Raw genomic sequence first — 13603 nt, 5'->3', positions numbered from 1 at the left:
GGCTTAGGTCGCTTCTTAGGTGATCCACTTCAGGAGGAGCCCTATGGCAGCGGGAGGGAGTCAGATCCGCTGCCGGAGGTTTGGCTCCGCAGAAGCACAGAGTTGGGTGTTTGCACGGAGGAGCGAGCAAGTTCCCTGGCAGGAACTGGTTCTCTTTGGGATTTTGGCTGGGGGATGGGCGGGGGAGATGGCGCTGGCGAGCGCCTTTGTTCCCCACCAAACTGAGCTCTGTGGTCCGGGGCTCAGCAGCTCTCCCTCCCTTTGTCCTCCAGCCTTCCCGCTTTCTGAGCAGAGCTGTTAACTTATGACCTCCCAGACGCTAAGTCGCGCTTGCTGTCGGAACACAGTCCATCAGGCCCCTCCGCTTTTGCCAACCAGACTCGGGGGCTCTGCTTGGCCGGCGAGCCGCCCCTCCGCCCCGGCTCCCTCCTGCCAGTCCGTGGAGCACGCACCGCCTCGCTGCCCTTCCTACCCTCTTCCGTGGGCCTCTCGTCTGCATTTGGCTCCGGCGACTCCGTTCTGCTAATCCTCTGGCGGTTTTCTGGGTTATTTAGGCAGGTGTAGGTGGAATCTAAGTGATCAGCAGGACGCGCGGTGAGCCCAGCGTCCTCCTGTGCCGCCATCTTCCCGGGACCCCTGTCTCCTTCTTTCCTAACCCTCAAGCCACCAGCTTCCAGAGGGCTCAGACCAAGTTTACATCACTGTCCCTAGCCACTCGGAGTTTGTGGCCCCATGTGCTACCCTGATGTAGGAAGGCAAGCGAGATTTCCATTTCACCTTAAGAAGCCAAGTGGATTTAATGTGTTTTGAGCTAACATAAGGTCCTTTGTAGTACCTCTGTTCAGATAAAGGGACATGTGTTTCTCCTTTCTTCGTGGTGACCCTTTTCTCAGGGACGTAGTCTCACCTCCATTGGGCAGGCATGACCCTGTAGATCCCTTCCCTCCAACACCCCTGTGAGGGGATACTAGGGGTCTAATGCATTGTACCCAGCTTGCCCTCTGCCCTTGTCCTCGGATGAATTGAACATTCTCGAGCTTTGTCATTGGTGGCCCCTGTTCCACCTGACATCTGTGTGTAACCTGGAACAAACCTCAACCCTGGCACCTGCCTCACTTGCCACCCATTTGTCCCTTTGTCACTATCATAGTGGTTTACTGTGAGGCCATCTTCGGTCTCCCGTGGCCATGCTGATGCCCACGTGTCCGTGTCCGGGGAGGGAGACACAGCATGGGCTGAACGCAGCCTTTTGAGAATTTCTTAACTAAAAGAGGTTTTGTTGCCTTTTTTTTTTTTTTCTGGAAAGCATCAAGCTATTTGTAGCCCAAGTTGGTTGAACAGATTTTTCTGGGTGTAACTTATGTTTTCACTCATTAACTTCTTTTCCTTGTGAATTAAAAAGTAGCATTTTTTTTTCACCCAGGGGTGTCTTATTTACTCCCCTTTGTACCAGAGCCAAAGCTTCCTCTGCCTGCTGAGGAAGCAGACTCAGAGCCCAGTAGGGAGGCCACAGCCCCTTACCCAGGTTAACGCCGTGTGTGTCCAGACCAGGCCCTGCCGCTCCCACCCCTTCCCAATGTCACCCATCCCCCTCAGGGTTTGCACACGTTTAATAAACAGGAGCAGTGTGACAGTTTGGCTCAGGCCACCCCATCGACAGTATCTAGGCTGGAGGAAGGAAAGGCCTTACGTTGACACATCTAGGAGAACTGGAGGCACATCCCACGAATCTGCTGGCCAGTACAAGCACCTCACTTCCTACTTCCAAAATGTCCCCAGGCAGATATTCTGCATGTCAATCAATGCATGCTGCTAACCCGAGGGTCTCTCAGCTAGGCAGTGTGTCTGTGGTGGGATTCAGGGCTATCCCCTGGACTCGGTCCAGGTGACCACAGCCCCAAGGCAAGGAGGAGACCCCTCTCTTCCCCCTTCTGGGCCAGCAGCCTCAGGACACCCTATGGCATTTCACAGAAGGCATTGACTCAGGCCTGCCCTTGATACCTTCTCCTTCCAGGGAGTGGCTCCGGTCTTCTTTCCATCGGCTCCACACCGATCCACAATCCACTCCAGACCCAAATCGAACAGCATTTCTGTATGTAATCTTTTGGAATGTACTTACTTCAATTAAAAAAAGACATATTAGGGGCACCTGGGTGGCTCAAGTCAGTTAAGTGTCTGACTTCAGCTCAGGTCATGATCTCATAGTTCGTGGGTTCGAGCCCCGCATCAGGCTCCATACTGACAGCTTGGAGTCTGGAGCCTGCTTTGGATTCTATGTCTCCCTCTCTGTCTGCTCCTCCCCCACTTGTGCCCTGCTCTCAAAAAATAAACATTACAAAAAAAGACATGTTTATGTGATACACCTTGTTCTTTTTGTCTCCCACCTCCAGAATTGTTTTAAAGCCTATGATTCTTGGACAGGTGCACCTCCCACCCTCTGCCTGAGCTATGCCCTTGACCTGCAGCCAACTCCCCTCAAGGCCTGTCCCAGGGCTGCCCGGAGCCCCCCTCCCGGCTGAGCCCAGAGAGAGCCCTTTGCAAAGACATGTCTGCCTCATCGAGGATAGGTTCCTGTCTCCTCCTTTGTCCCCACAAGCACAGGCTTGCATGAGTCAATTCATACTAAAGGTCCAAGTGCCAGTTTTCACTGACCAGTTCAACCATTTTGCAAAGCTTCAGGCCCCCTCAGATGGGGTTTCCACCAAGCCTGTCGGAGCTGAGGAAGATTCAGAAGTCCTGCCTATCACTTCAAGTGTTCCCTCCCTGCTGCATTCCTTTATCCCCAATTCCAAATTCCCCCAAAGCTCTGAAACTTAAAGTGTTCGAAACTCTGTAACAAAGGCAGCCCTGGGCTGATGTGTAACCATGTGTTATGGCCTTTATTAATTCCAGTTCATGTGAATAGTCGCACTTCACCACCGACACCTTTTTTAAATGTTTGTTTGTTTATGTATTTATTTTAAGAGAGAGAGATTGTGAGCGGGAGACGGGCAGAAAGAGAGGGGGAGAGTGAGAATCCCAAGCAGGCTCCATGCTGTCAGCACAGAGCCCAAACCCGTGAGATCACAACCTGAGCCAAAATCCAGAGTTGGACGCTTAACCGACTGGGCCACCTGGACACCCCTCATTTCACTACAAACATCTTTAAAAGTTTTTTTTTTTTTAATGTTTATTTATTTTCGAGAGAGACAGAGACAGAATACAAGTGGGGGAGGGGTAGAGAGTGAGGGAGACACAGAATCCAAAGCAGGCTCCAGGCTCTGAGCTGTTAGCCCAGAGCCCAGCACGGGGTTCGAACTCACAGACCAAGAGATCATGACCTGAGCTGAAGTCGGACGCTTAACCTACTGAGCTACCCTGGTACCCCTCCACTACAAACATCTTAATGTGTTTGGTTACCAGCAGCTGCAGCCGGCTCCAATGGGGTATCATGTACTGTATGAGATATATGACAAATTCTGAATTCCAAACACATCTATCTGGCCCTGAGGCTTTGGATGAGGGGTCTGAGCGGTGGAGTGTCCCCACACTGGTCACAGCTCTGGACTACATGGAGGTCCCAGTGGAGGGGGAAATGGGTGTTTGACACAGAATTTTGCAGAGCAATGCTGCTGCTTACATGGCTTTTTCATTTTCTGAGCAAACAACTCTGTGCTAGGTGCTGGTGATTCAGAGATGGAGGAGGACCAAGGGGCACACAAGGGGCTAGGGAGAAAGGAGCGCTTCCTGAGTGTGGAAGGTACAGCAGGCCATTTCCTCCTAAGGGGGCTGTCATTGGGGGAGCTGGTGACCACAGGTCTGCCTGTCCTTTCTGTGGGACCAAAGACTCCAGATATGACATCTGAGAGCACTCCAGGGAAGCCAAAGGTACTTGGGAGTGTGATAGTGACGGAAGACAGGAGGCACTCATGCTTGAGAATCTTGCCAATCACTGAAGGTCTGGGGCCTCAGTTTCCCCATCTGTAAATGGGGTGCAGGCCCTGGCCCTGCCTTCAGTGCCACTGACTGGCCTCTAGCACAGGAGGCCGAGATCTCCCTGCCCCCCTTCTCAGGGTGGTAGCAGTTCTGGCTGTCATCTGCAGAGCAGAGGGTGTACAGCTGGGGTGGGGAGTGGGGGAGCAGGCAGGCTTGAGGTCGGTCCGTCCTGTCCCAGATGTCACCTCGGTTACTCTTTAGAAATAATCCCAGAAAATAAGCCAGAAAAAGAGAAGAGGGACAACTGCCCAGGGGCTTGGACTTTGCAGCTTGCCTAGGTGTCTCCTCCCAGAGCAGATGTGCACAGCACTGAACAGGCTGCAGGAGGGAAGCTGGGGCACCGGCCCTGCGCCGGGCATCCGGCCGTCCGTGGGGTGACCATCACCTCTCCTGCTGTGGCCAGGAGCAGGACTCCACAGGCCAGCACCTCCATCGTCCATGGTGAGGTGAGGAGCGGCTGGCAGGAGGCCGCCAGTCCCTGGGGGGCAAGGGCTTACGGAAGAGCCACACGTTGGGAAGGTCAGAGGCTGAGGCACCGACTGGGGTCCCTCGAGAGCTAGAGCGAGGCAGGCAGAGTCCAGGCCTGGGCATGGGAGACGCGAGGTGTGGCGGGAGTCGGGCAGCCGCCTTGCCGTGGGCTGGGGCATCGTGGGCGTCGCCGAGTTCCCGGGGCGCTGGCCTGCGGCTGTGAGCGAGGGCGTCGCCCGGAGGCGGCGGGCGCGGGGCCGTTGGGGGGCGCCTGGCTCCCCGCCCCCGCGGGCCGCGCCGGGTCGTGCGTGGGCGCGGCGGGCGCCGATTGGCTGGCGGGCGCGCGGGCGGGGCGGGCGGCGGCGGCGCGGAGGGGCCGGTCACCCCGCAGCCTGGCCTCGGCCTCCGCCGCTCGTCGCCGCGCCCCGCCCGCGCGCCCGCCGCCGCCCGTCCCCCCCGCCGGCGGCCACCATGAGCACAGGCCTGCGGTACAAGAGCAAGCTGGCGACCCCAGGTGAGCCCGGCGCCTGCCCGCGCGCCCGCGCGCGCCTTTGTCCCCGCCGCCCGCCCGCCTCTCACCGTGTCTTTCCGTCTCTCCCCCGCCCGCCGGCCCAGACCCGGACCCCGACCCGACCCCGACCCCGCAGAGGACAAGCAGGTACGTGCGCGCCGCCGCTCCCCCCGCGGCCGGCTGTCACCCATTGTGCCACCAACGCCGCCGGCGCCCAGGCGCGACCCCGCCCCCGCCGGCCGTCATCTAGCCCTGTCCCGATAACCGATTGTCAGCTGGGGCAGTGCCGCCGCGCCAGGGGCTACAGAGGGGAGGAGTGGGCACTGGGCCCCTGGGGGCCTGACCCCTGACCCTTACAGCAGGGGTGCCCCTCCCAGGATGGGGGGATGGGCCCGGTGCCTCCCAGTGGTCCAGTGCCAGTGTATCCTCCCTGAACTGGCCTTAGGCCTCGTGTTGGGGGTCCTGAGTGAGGCCACCGTCACCGCAGGCCACAGGCTAGGGGAGGGGTCTGTATCCACCAGCCAGCACCTAGACCCTAAGCAGCCCCACCCCACTCCTGTGCATCTTATGTCTCTTCTCCCCACACACCAATTTGAGTGGGCTGATCTGTGGCCAGACCTCTTCCCCAGACTGGGAGCCTCTAAGGCCTGGTCTGAGTCATCCCTGTGCCCAGAATGGGTCTTCCAACCTAATGGGTACAAATAGGCTTGTGGCCTCCCACAGGGGCTGGCCTGGCCCCCACTCAGGGAATGCAGGACATGACAGGAGGCTGACCTGGGCACCCACTGTGAAACCCAGCTGAGGCTGGGGTTAAACAGAGCTGGGAGATCCTGAGAGTGGGGTGGGGGTGGGTAACCAGATGGGCAGGGGGCTCTGGGGCCCTGCTGGAGGCCTTTCTGGCTTGAGCTCAGTCATGTTGGGGGATTTTCTTGGCCTAACTCTGGCACCAAGGTGGCCTTGGCGATCCTCGTCAGAGATAGGAATTCACACAGTGGGTAGATGCTGGGTAGAACCCCGAAGTCCTGGCCCAGGGTGCGGCCCAGCAGGTGGGGTGGGGGCTGGGAGTCACTGGCTGCCAGGTGCCAGTCTCCTGGCAGGGACACGCCCCACCCTGGGACAGGTGAGGCTCTTGGGGAGGGGCCCCTCAACCTCAACCTGCTGGCAAGGGCCTCTCCAGGGAGTCCGGGCCAGGAGCTGTCTTCCTATCAAGGCAGGTCAGACAATGCCTGAGACGCAGGGACACATGCTGCCAGGCTATTGTTTGAAGGAGAGAGAGAGAAGGCCCCGGAGACCAGCCCCCACAGCTTCTCCTGGGCCTTGGAGTTACTGGGCCAGGCAGCTGCTGCCTAGCACCAACAGGGACTCCCTCCTGCTGAGGTGTGAGCCCCGTCAGGCCTGTGTCTGCCCATCCTTCAAGGTCAGTTAGGAGCCAGCCTCACCTGTCCCCTACCCCTCAGACCAGAGGGAGAGGGCACCATGCAGGTGGAGGGGGAGCCCCAGGAACAAAGCCAAGGAGCCAGGTCTTTGGGACAGGCTCCCCGAGGATCGGGGGGGGGGGGGAGCTGGAAGAATATGGTAGTTTCACCGTTAATATTGTTTGGTGTTGGTGAGCTATCCACACTATGAAAGAGGGTGGGGGGTGCTCTGGTGGCCCTCCGTGCCCCCATCCTCTGGCCCCCACCTTGTCTCAGGCAGTGATGGGGGCTCTATTGGCTCTGGTGGCTGCTTCCAGAGCTGACTCCAGTGATTCTAAGAATGGAAATGCCTCGAGAGTCTCAGGCACCGGGAGGAGGTGGGCGCAGCTGTGTCTACAGCTCAGGAAGCCCTGAGAAATATTTGTTGTACTTCATGGACCAGAGAGAGGGGGTGGCAGGGCCCCTTCCCTGGAGCTCCCCCAGGGAATCCACAGGCCCTGTCTGGGTGAGTTTGGGTGCAGGAGCTGGGAGTGAGACCCTTTCCCTCCTGACATGTCACCCTCCTGACTCTTGCCCTTCTGACCTGGGCCTCCCCAGAGGCTGTGCCTTATCAGTGGAGAAACTGAGGCAGTCTGAGAGTGACAAGCTCCATTAGACACCCAGCTGTGAAGTGCTAAGGCATAGACCCAGGTGTGTCTGTCTTGGAGATGCCCTGAGCCTGAGATGCCAGCCTGTCGGGCTGGGGGGCTAGGCTGAGGGGCTGTGTCTCTAGTGGACCTACAGGTGGAGATTGGGTGGGACTTGGCCCAGACACTTCCTACAGGTCCACATGGCAGAGGGCTGGGGCCAGTGTGGAGGCTTTCTCGGGGCAAGGACTGCGGGCCCAGCTGGGAGAGCTGAGGGAGGTGCCCTGTGGCTTCCCCCTGCTCTCCTCTGGATGAAAGACTCTCCTGTTCCCAGCTGTGGGCCCACCCCTCCTCCCCAGGTGCCAGGGGCCTCCAGGCCCCACAGCAGCATCATGAGCCTGGACAAATGGACAGAGGCCCCTCAACCAGGGGAGCCAAGAAGGGAGAACCAGGGTGGGGAAGAGCTGGGGGGCCGCCTATCCCCACTGATACACAGTCCAAGAAGTATGTCTGTTCTTGTTGCAGCTCCTTTCCAAGCCTCCCTCCTGCCTGGCTGGCTGGTTCCGATTCTGGTAGGGTCCTGGAGAGAGGGGTGAGGAAGGGCTTGGTGCCCAGGAGAGGCCTGTGGCCCCTGGGGTGGTCACAGAGGGTGAGAGCTATACCGGCTTGAGCTTTCCAGCCCTCGTGGGTCCGTCTTGTGGATCAGAGCAGGCGAGGAGGCTGACAGGGAGACAAATGATGGGGAGGGGGTAAGTTCACTCTACACACCATCCCCCCACTTTGGCTGGCAGAAGTGGTCTGGGGGCTGCTGTGGCCAGTGCTGGCTGGCCGCAGCTTCCAAGTTTCCCGGAGGTAGGGTGGGTAGGCCTCTGGTGCTCTAACTGAGCACTTGAGCCCCTTCAACCCCGGGCGAAGGGGAGGTGGGTCCAGGCTGGGGAGGTGGGCTCTGCCCCCTCCCAGTTCCCACGTGTCTGGAAGGGCCACACCAGTCCAGAACACTCCTGCTCCCATCACACACACATAACATACGAGGGGGGAGGGAGCGTACAAGGAGGGGTGTGGCCGTGGATAGTTAGGACTCCGCGACATTGCCGGGAGGTTTCCGGGCCAATTCTACGAGGAGAGAAGGAGTGAGACGGGCCGCTTCCCGCGTGGGTGCGCATAGGTCCCGGGAGCGTTCTCCCGGCGCCCTCTGGCGGGTGAAAGCCGCGCTGCACCTGGAGGGGGCGAGACGCGGGGCGGCCACAAACCCTGCCCCCTAGGGCCCTTAGGTGGGCCCTGGCTTCCCCACCCTCCCACCCGGGTGGTCGAGACGCCCGGACAGAGGCCACCCGTCCGGCAGCGGGACTCCGCCTCCGTGCCTATGCGCGCCTATGCTGGGCCCTGCCCTCCGAAGCAGCTTTCCGGTGGCTCCGCCGGCGGCCCAATTTCCAAGCGACTGTTTCCCGGTGACCGTGCGGGTGGGGCGGTCTTTTTCCCCGCCCGCCCCGCCAGCAGGCGCCCGCGAGGCCCCGCCTCTGGTTCGGTGCGGGAGCCGGGCCTGCCTGTGGCTGAGACCGCGCGCGGCTCGGGGTGGGTCCGCATTGGCAGAGGCTTGGCCCGCGTGGCCTCTGGGGTCAGCCACACCGCGGGTGGGCAACGTCCCTTCTCTGGGCCTCAATTCCCGCGTCTATTAACGGGGGCGAGAACAGAGCTTCAGGGCAGTACCGCCTGTAAGTCCCTCCTGAAAGCCCTGCCCCTGTGGGTCTGACCCGGTCTGGGGTCCAAACGCAGCGATGGACTCGCCGGCAGCGCCCCAGGACCGCCTGGTGGAGCAGCTGCTGTCACGGCGGACCCGGGCCCAGAGGCGGCTCAAGGTGTGTGTGGAGAGGGGAGTGGAATGTGGGTCAGCGTGTGTGTGCCTCCCAGGTCCCGGTCCCAAGGGCTCTGGGACGTGACAGGGACCGGCAGGGCCAGGGTCCACCTGACTGGGCGCTGGGACCCCGAGGGTGGGGGAGGCTCGGTGCCGCTGTCTATAAATAGCCCTTGCTCCCCTTGGTAGCAGCAGCCAGCCACCCCCCACGGCTGGATGGTGGAGGGTGGCCTCCCACCCCCTGGTACACTCAGGAGGGGTGAGTATTGAGGCCAGGAGGCTTCTCCCGCCTATGGAGGGCCTTGGATGTGTGTGACGGGTCTGAGTCCTGGTGCCCTCTGCCCACCACCCAAGGGAGGACCCAGCCTAGGACTACTGCAGCCAGACATCCTAAACTCTACACACACAGACACATTCTCAGGTCCCTGCAAAGCCACTCACTGAGGCGGGGGCAAGGATGCCTGTCACCCCCTTACCTGCCTTCCCAGCTCCAGGCCTTTGCTCACAGGCCCTCACCCCATTTCTGCCATTGAAACTCCCCACACAGAGGACTCTGCCCTCTGCTGCCTCCATGTCTGATCCGGGTAGGGAACAGGGCATCGGACTGCCCCAGGAATCCAAGCCTGCTCCTGACTTGCCCTGCCCCTGCCCCCCAGGATATCAACAAGCAGTACGTGGGCTTGGTCACACTGCCCGATCAGGTGCACCAGAAGTCTGTGAAGAAGGGCTTCGATTTCACTCTTATGGTGGCGGGTGAGTGGGCTGGACTCCCAGGTGGGGTGGCTTGGGCCATAGCCAGCTAGGCTTTGTCAGAGGGGTCCCAGACTTAACCTGACTCTTTCACTGTACCTGCTGGCAGGTGAGTCGGGCCTGGGGAAGTCCACGCTGGTCCACAGCCTCTTCCTGACCGACTTGTACAAGGACCGGAAGCTGCTCAGTGCCGAGGGTGAGTGGGCCCTATGCAGCCCTGGCATTGGTTCCCCATCCTCTGCTGTGTGACCCTTCAAAGGGGTCCCTTCTGGGTCCAGACCCTGCTCCTCTCTCCCCACAGCGTGGGTCTCTCCTGTTCAGGGTCCAGGAGGAGTGGCCCAGACCACAGTCAGGTCATGAGGCCAGGGCTAAATGCTAGAATGGATGAGAACAAGGGTCCTGGCTGCCCAGTGGGGGTGGGGTCTGAGAGTTGGAGACACCCCTCCAAACGATGCCCCGACACCCACAGAGCACATCAGCCAAACGGTAGAGATCCTGAAGCACACGGTGGACATTGAGGAGAAGGGGGTCAAGCTGAAGCTCACCATTGTAGACACACCGGGCTTCAGGGATGCTGTCAACAACTCTGAGTGGTGAGGAAAGCCTGGCTGGGGAACAGTCTGTGCCTAGGCTGATCCAGTGTCCCCTTTGGCCTCACCGACCCTCCTGCCTACCTGCAGCTGGAAGCCCATCACCGATTACGTGGACCAGCAGTTTGAGCAGTATTTTCGTGACGAGAGTGGCCTCAACCGCAAGAACATCCAAGACAACCGTGTGCACTGCTGCCTCTACTTCATCTCCCCTTTTGGACACGGGTGCGTGAATGTCCTGGGAACAGGCTCAGGGTGGGGGGTGGGACCCGCCTCCATGGTTCCCCGTTGGCTGCACCTGTCACTGCTTATCTTCTGCCTGTACCCTCACAACCATGCCCTCCCTGAGCCCATCCCATCCTCTCTCTGTGCCCCCACCACCCCCACCACCCTCACCATGCCCCTCTCCACCCCTGGATGCTCTCTGCAGGCTGCGGCCAGTGGATGTGGGTTTCATGAAGGCTCTGCATGAGAAGGTGAACATTGTGCCCCTCATCGCCAAAGCTGACTGTCTCGTCCCCAGTGAGATCCGGAAGCTGAAGGAGCGGGTGAGCCTGGCAACTGGGCCTGGGCTAAGTCTCCAGGACCCAGAACACCAAGTGTGCTGATCCTGGGTGCCAGCGCACCTGGCCCCGGGTCCCTGGCCAGCCTCAAATCTGACAGCCCTTGCCCTGCCACAGATCCGGGAGGAGATTGACAAGTTTGGGATCCACGTGTACCAGTTCCCTGAATGTGACTCTGACGAGGATGAGGACTTCAAGCAGCAGGATCGGGAACTGAAGGTGAGCGGCCTGGGGTGGCAGAGGAGGGAACCGGAGGTCAGTTTACATGGCACCAAGCATCCAGGTCCAACCCGGTGGGGGAAAGAGTCTTTTGTCTGGGCAGCAGAGCCCCTCCACCTGGGGTGGGGTGGGGTGGGGGGGGCGGGGTACAGTCACTCATGTCCCCACTGGCTTGTGCAGTTTGGGCCCCGTGTGGTTAGTGTGTCATGGAGCACTTGCCAGGACCCAAAGGCACAGTCCTGGCCAGGCCTCCACCCTGACCCTGCTCCTCAGTCTTCTTCCGATGGGTCACGAGCAGAAGGGTCTGGCCTGATGGCCACAAGCCTGTGTGTGCCCTGGCTCCCAGAATTCTGAGCTCCAGAGGGTGGTTGTGGCTTTGGGTGCCCCGGGATCTAGAGTGGCAATAACCAAGCCTAAGGCACGGGATAGGCAGCCACTGGGCCAAGAGCAGGGTGGAACCCTTGGCCCCAGCCTAAGTCAGCATCAGTAACAGGAGGCAGGGGCTCAGCTCTGGGGAGGGAGGGATGGCGATGGTAGCTGAATGGAGCACTTCCTGATGGGGGATGGTGTCAGAAGGGGAGGATATGCCTGGCTGGGCACATACCCTGTGCCACGGGTATAAACCATGCCAGCTCTGGCTTCAGAGAAGCCACAAGGGTTGGGCAACCCCAGGATCTCTTTGGGGAGGGGCTGTTGATAGTGATACTGGAGGAGCGACCAGGTGCCGAGTGCCCATGTCCCTCTTCAGCCACTAAGCCCATACTCACACTAACTGGGCGTGAGCCCTTGTACCTGCCTTTCCCAGGAGAGTGCGCCCTTCGCGGTTATCGGCAGCAACACAGTGGTGGAGGCCAAGGGGCAGCGGGTCCGGGGGCGACTGTACCCCTGGGGGATCGTGGAGGGTGAGTTCAGGCATGGGGTGCGACAGAGGGAGTGGGGTGGCTCCCCCGGGCCTGCACCCACCCAACACCCGCTCTTGCCCCACAGTGGAGAACCAGGCACACTGCGACTTTGTGAAGCTTCGCAACATGCTGATCCGCACACACATGCATGATCTGAAGGACGTGACATGCGACGTGCACTATGAGAACTATCGCGCGCACTGCATCCAGCAGATGACCAGGTGCGCAGCTCTGACCTGGACCTGGATCGTGCACCTCATGTTTCCAGCCAAGGCTCCCTAACAGAGGGCTGATCCTTGCTGCCTTCCCAGATCTGAACTCTGCCCTGACTCCCAAGTAGGCCCCCCACCCTGCACCTTGTCTTCCCAGAACCGACCCAACGGTGTGGGAGCTCAGGAGGGCAGAGCCTTGGTAGTGTTGGGGGTCAGACAGACTGTGCTCCTTGTCCACCCCACAGCAAACTGACCCAGGACAGCCACATGGAGAGCCCCATCCCCATCCTACCACTGCCTACCCCGGATGCTGAGACAGAAAAGCTCATCAGGATGAAGGATGAGGAGGTTAGTGGGGCCACAGGGGAGGAGAAGGGGTGGGGGTGGGGGTCCAGCCCCTCCTATCATGTTTGTCACTCTACCTTCTGCTATTCCCATCTCACCTCCAGCTAAGGCGCATGCAGGAGATGCTGCAGAAGATGAAGCAGCAGATGCAGGACCAGTGACCCCAACCCAGCCCCACATTGCCATGGATATACTGCCAGTTTCCAGGCTGGCCCTTCCCGTCCCTGGACCCCAACTGGCCTGGACTCCACCCTGGAATAAATCTGGATGTCCAACAGGCCTGGGCACAACACCAGTCTTGGAATGGTCCAGACCAGGACTGTTCCCGACTATTCCCAACCTGACCCAGAGATGCAGGCTCATAGCCCCCAAACAACCCTAATTTATTCTCAGCACCAGTCCCTCCCCTTATTTGTATCTGCTTCCAAGGGGCCTGGACAGCAGCCCCCACAGCTGGCCCTCTTTGGCCTCGGGGGAACAGGAGCTAATTTGGGCCATGACTTTTGAGATCTACCCCTGCCCCAGAAGGTCATGAACTCTGACTCCAGGCCCTACTCAGGTAGGGGGGTAAAACAAGGCAGAATAGGGGAGCAGATCCTCGGCATCCCAGGTCTATTTCTCCATCCCAGTGCCACAGAGTGGACGTGGGAACCCTCATGTGCCCCCTCCCTCGGGCCACCCAGCTTACGCTGAGGCCTCACTTTGTGCCGAGGTGGGCCAGTCCTTCCCTACCTCCTCACCCCTCACTGGGTAGCTCAGTGGCAGGTTGGGCAACAGAAGCGCTTAGGATCCCTCCAGACCGAAGGAGAGCAGCTGGCTGCAGGCAAGGATCTCCCGGGGCTGGTGGGGCAGGGACGCCTGCAATTGCCCAAACTCCTCATCTAGGGCTGTGGCCTGGCCTGAGGGCTCCAGGAACAGTGGGTGCTGGGAAACCTGGGAACCCCCCACCCCTAGACTGCCATTCCCTGCCTGTGGCTGGAGGTCCTTTCTCCCCAGCAGCACTGTTGCCCTGGGTTGCCTAGTCCATCCCTCCCCCACCCCCAGCATGATACCTTCCCCCCCAATCCCAGTCTCCAGTTTTGTTCAGTTGTGAATGCTGCATCCTGTCCTGGTGACAGGAGAGCAATGTTGGTGAAGTCGCAGCGGTGATCCGTGCTCCCCTGGGTTAGTGGGGG

General features: G+C 60.0%; 1 protein-coding gene and 1 long non-coding RNA gene across 5 annotated transcripts; one reads left to right on the top strand and one right to left on the bottom strand.

Moving 5' to 3' along the window:
• The first annotated feature begins 4899 nt into the window (after positions 1 to 4899).
• On the top strand, positions 4900 to 13570 carry LOC105260036 (septin-5). Of its 4 annotated transcripts, XM_023241667.2 has the most exons (12): positions 4900 to 4957; positions 5091 to 5101; positions 9504 to 9600; positions 9707 to 9793; positions 10067 to 10190; positions 10278 to 10412; positions 10618 to 10735; positions 10868 to 10969; positions 11775 to 11871; positions 11957 to 12092; positions 12329 to 12431; positions 12533 to 13570. In XM_023241667.2, exons 1-12 carry the CDS (start codon positions 4915 to 4917, stop codon positions 12587 to 12589), a joined length of 1110 nt encoding a protein of 369 aa, XP_023097435.2. In that variant the 5' UTR covers positions 4900 to 4914; the 3' UTR covers positions 12590 to 13570. The 4 variants fall into 4 exon arrangements, with proteins under 4 accessions (XP_023097435.2, XP_023097434.2, XP_011278166.3 ...); XM_023241666.2 differs by lacking the exons at positions 4900 to 4957; positions 5091 to 5101 and adding an exon at positions 5966 to 6371; XM_011279864.4 differs by lacking the exons at positions 4900 to 4957; positions 5091 to 5101 and adding an exon at positions 8590 to 8851.
• On the bottom strand, positions 7011 to 8376 carry LOC123381201. Its single transcript, XR_006587923.1, has 2 exons — positions 7658 to 8376; positions 7011 to 7575 (listed from the first exon to the last, which is right to left on the bottom strand). It is a non-coding gene; the product is annotated as an uncharacterized LOC123381201 (long non-coding RNA).
• Positions 13571 to 13603: the final 33 nt, after the last annotated feature.

The sequence above is a fragment of the Felis catus genome, chromosome D3 (assembly GCF_018350175.1).
Source record: "Felis catus isolate Fca126 chromosome D3, F.catus_Fca126_mat1.0, whole genome shotgun sequence".
Classification (NCBI taxonomy): Eukaryota; Metazoa; Chordata; class Mammalia; order Carnivora; family Felidae; genus Felis; species Felis catus.
Note: the sequence above shows the minus strand (reverse complement) of the source record. Positions and strands in the feature narration are given on the sequence as shown.

What these genes read in the sequence shown, in the direction of transcription:
- LOC105260036 (XM_023241666.2), top strand. Translation starts at nt 6,177, where the DNA reads ATGCCTGAGACGCAGGGACACATGCTGCCAGGCTATTGTTTGAAGGAG. An exon ending in GCTGTCAACAACTCTGAGTG is followed by an intron (nt 10,191 to 10,277) that starts GTGAGGAAAGCC and finishes GCCTACCTGCAG; the next exon opens with CTGGAAGCCCATCACCGATT. An exon ending in CCCCTGGGGGATCGTGGAGG is followed by an intron (nt 11,872 to 11,956) that starts GTGAGTTCAGGC and finishes CTTGCCCCACAG; the next exon opens with TGGAGAACCAGGCACACTGC.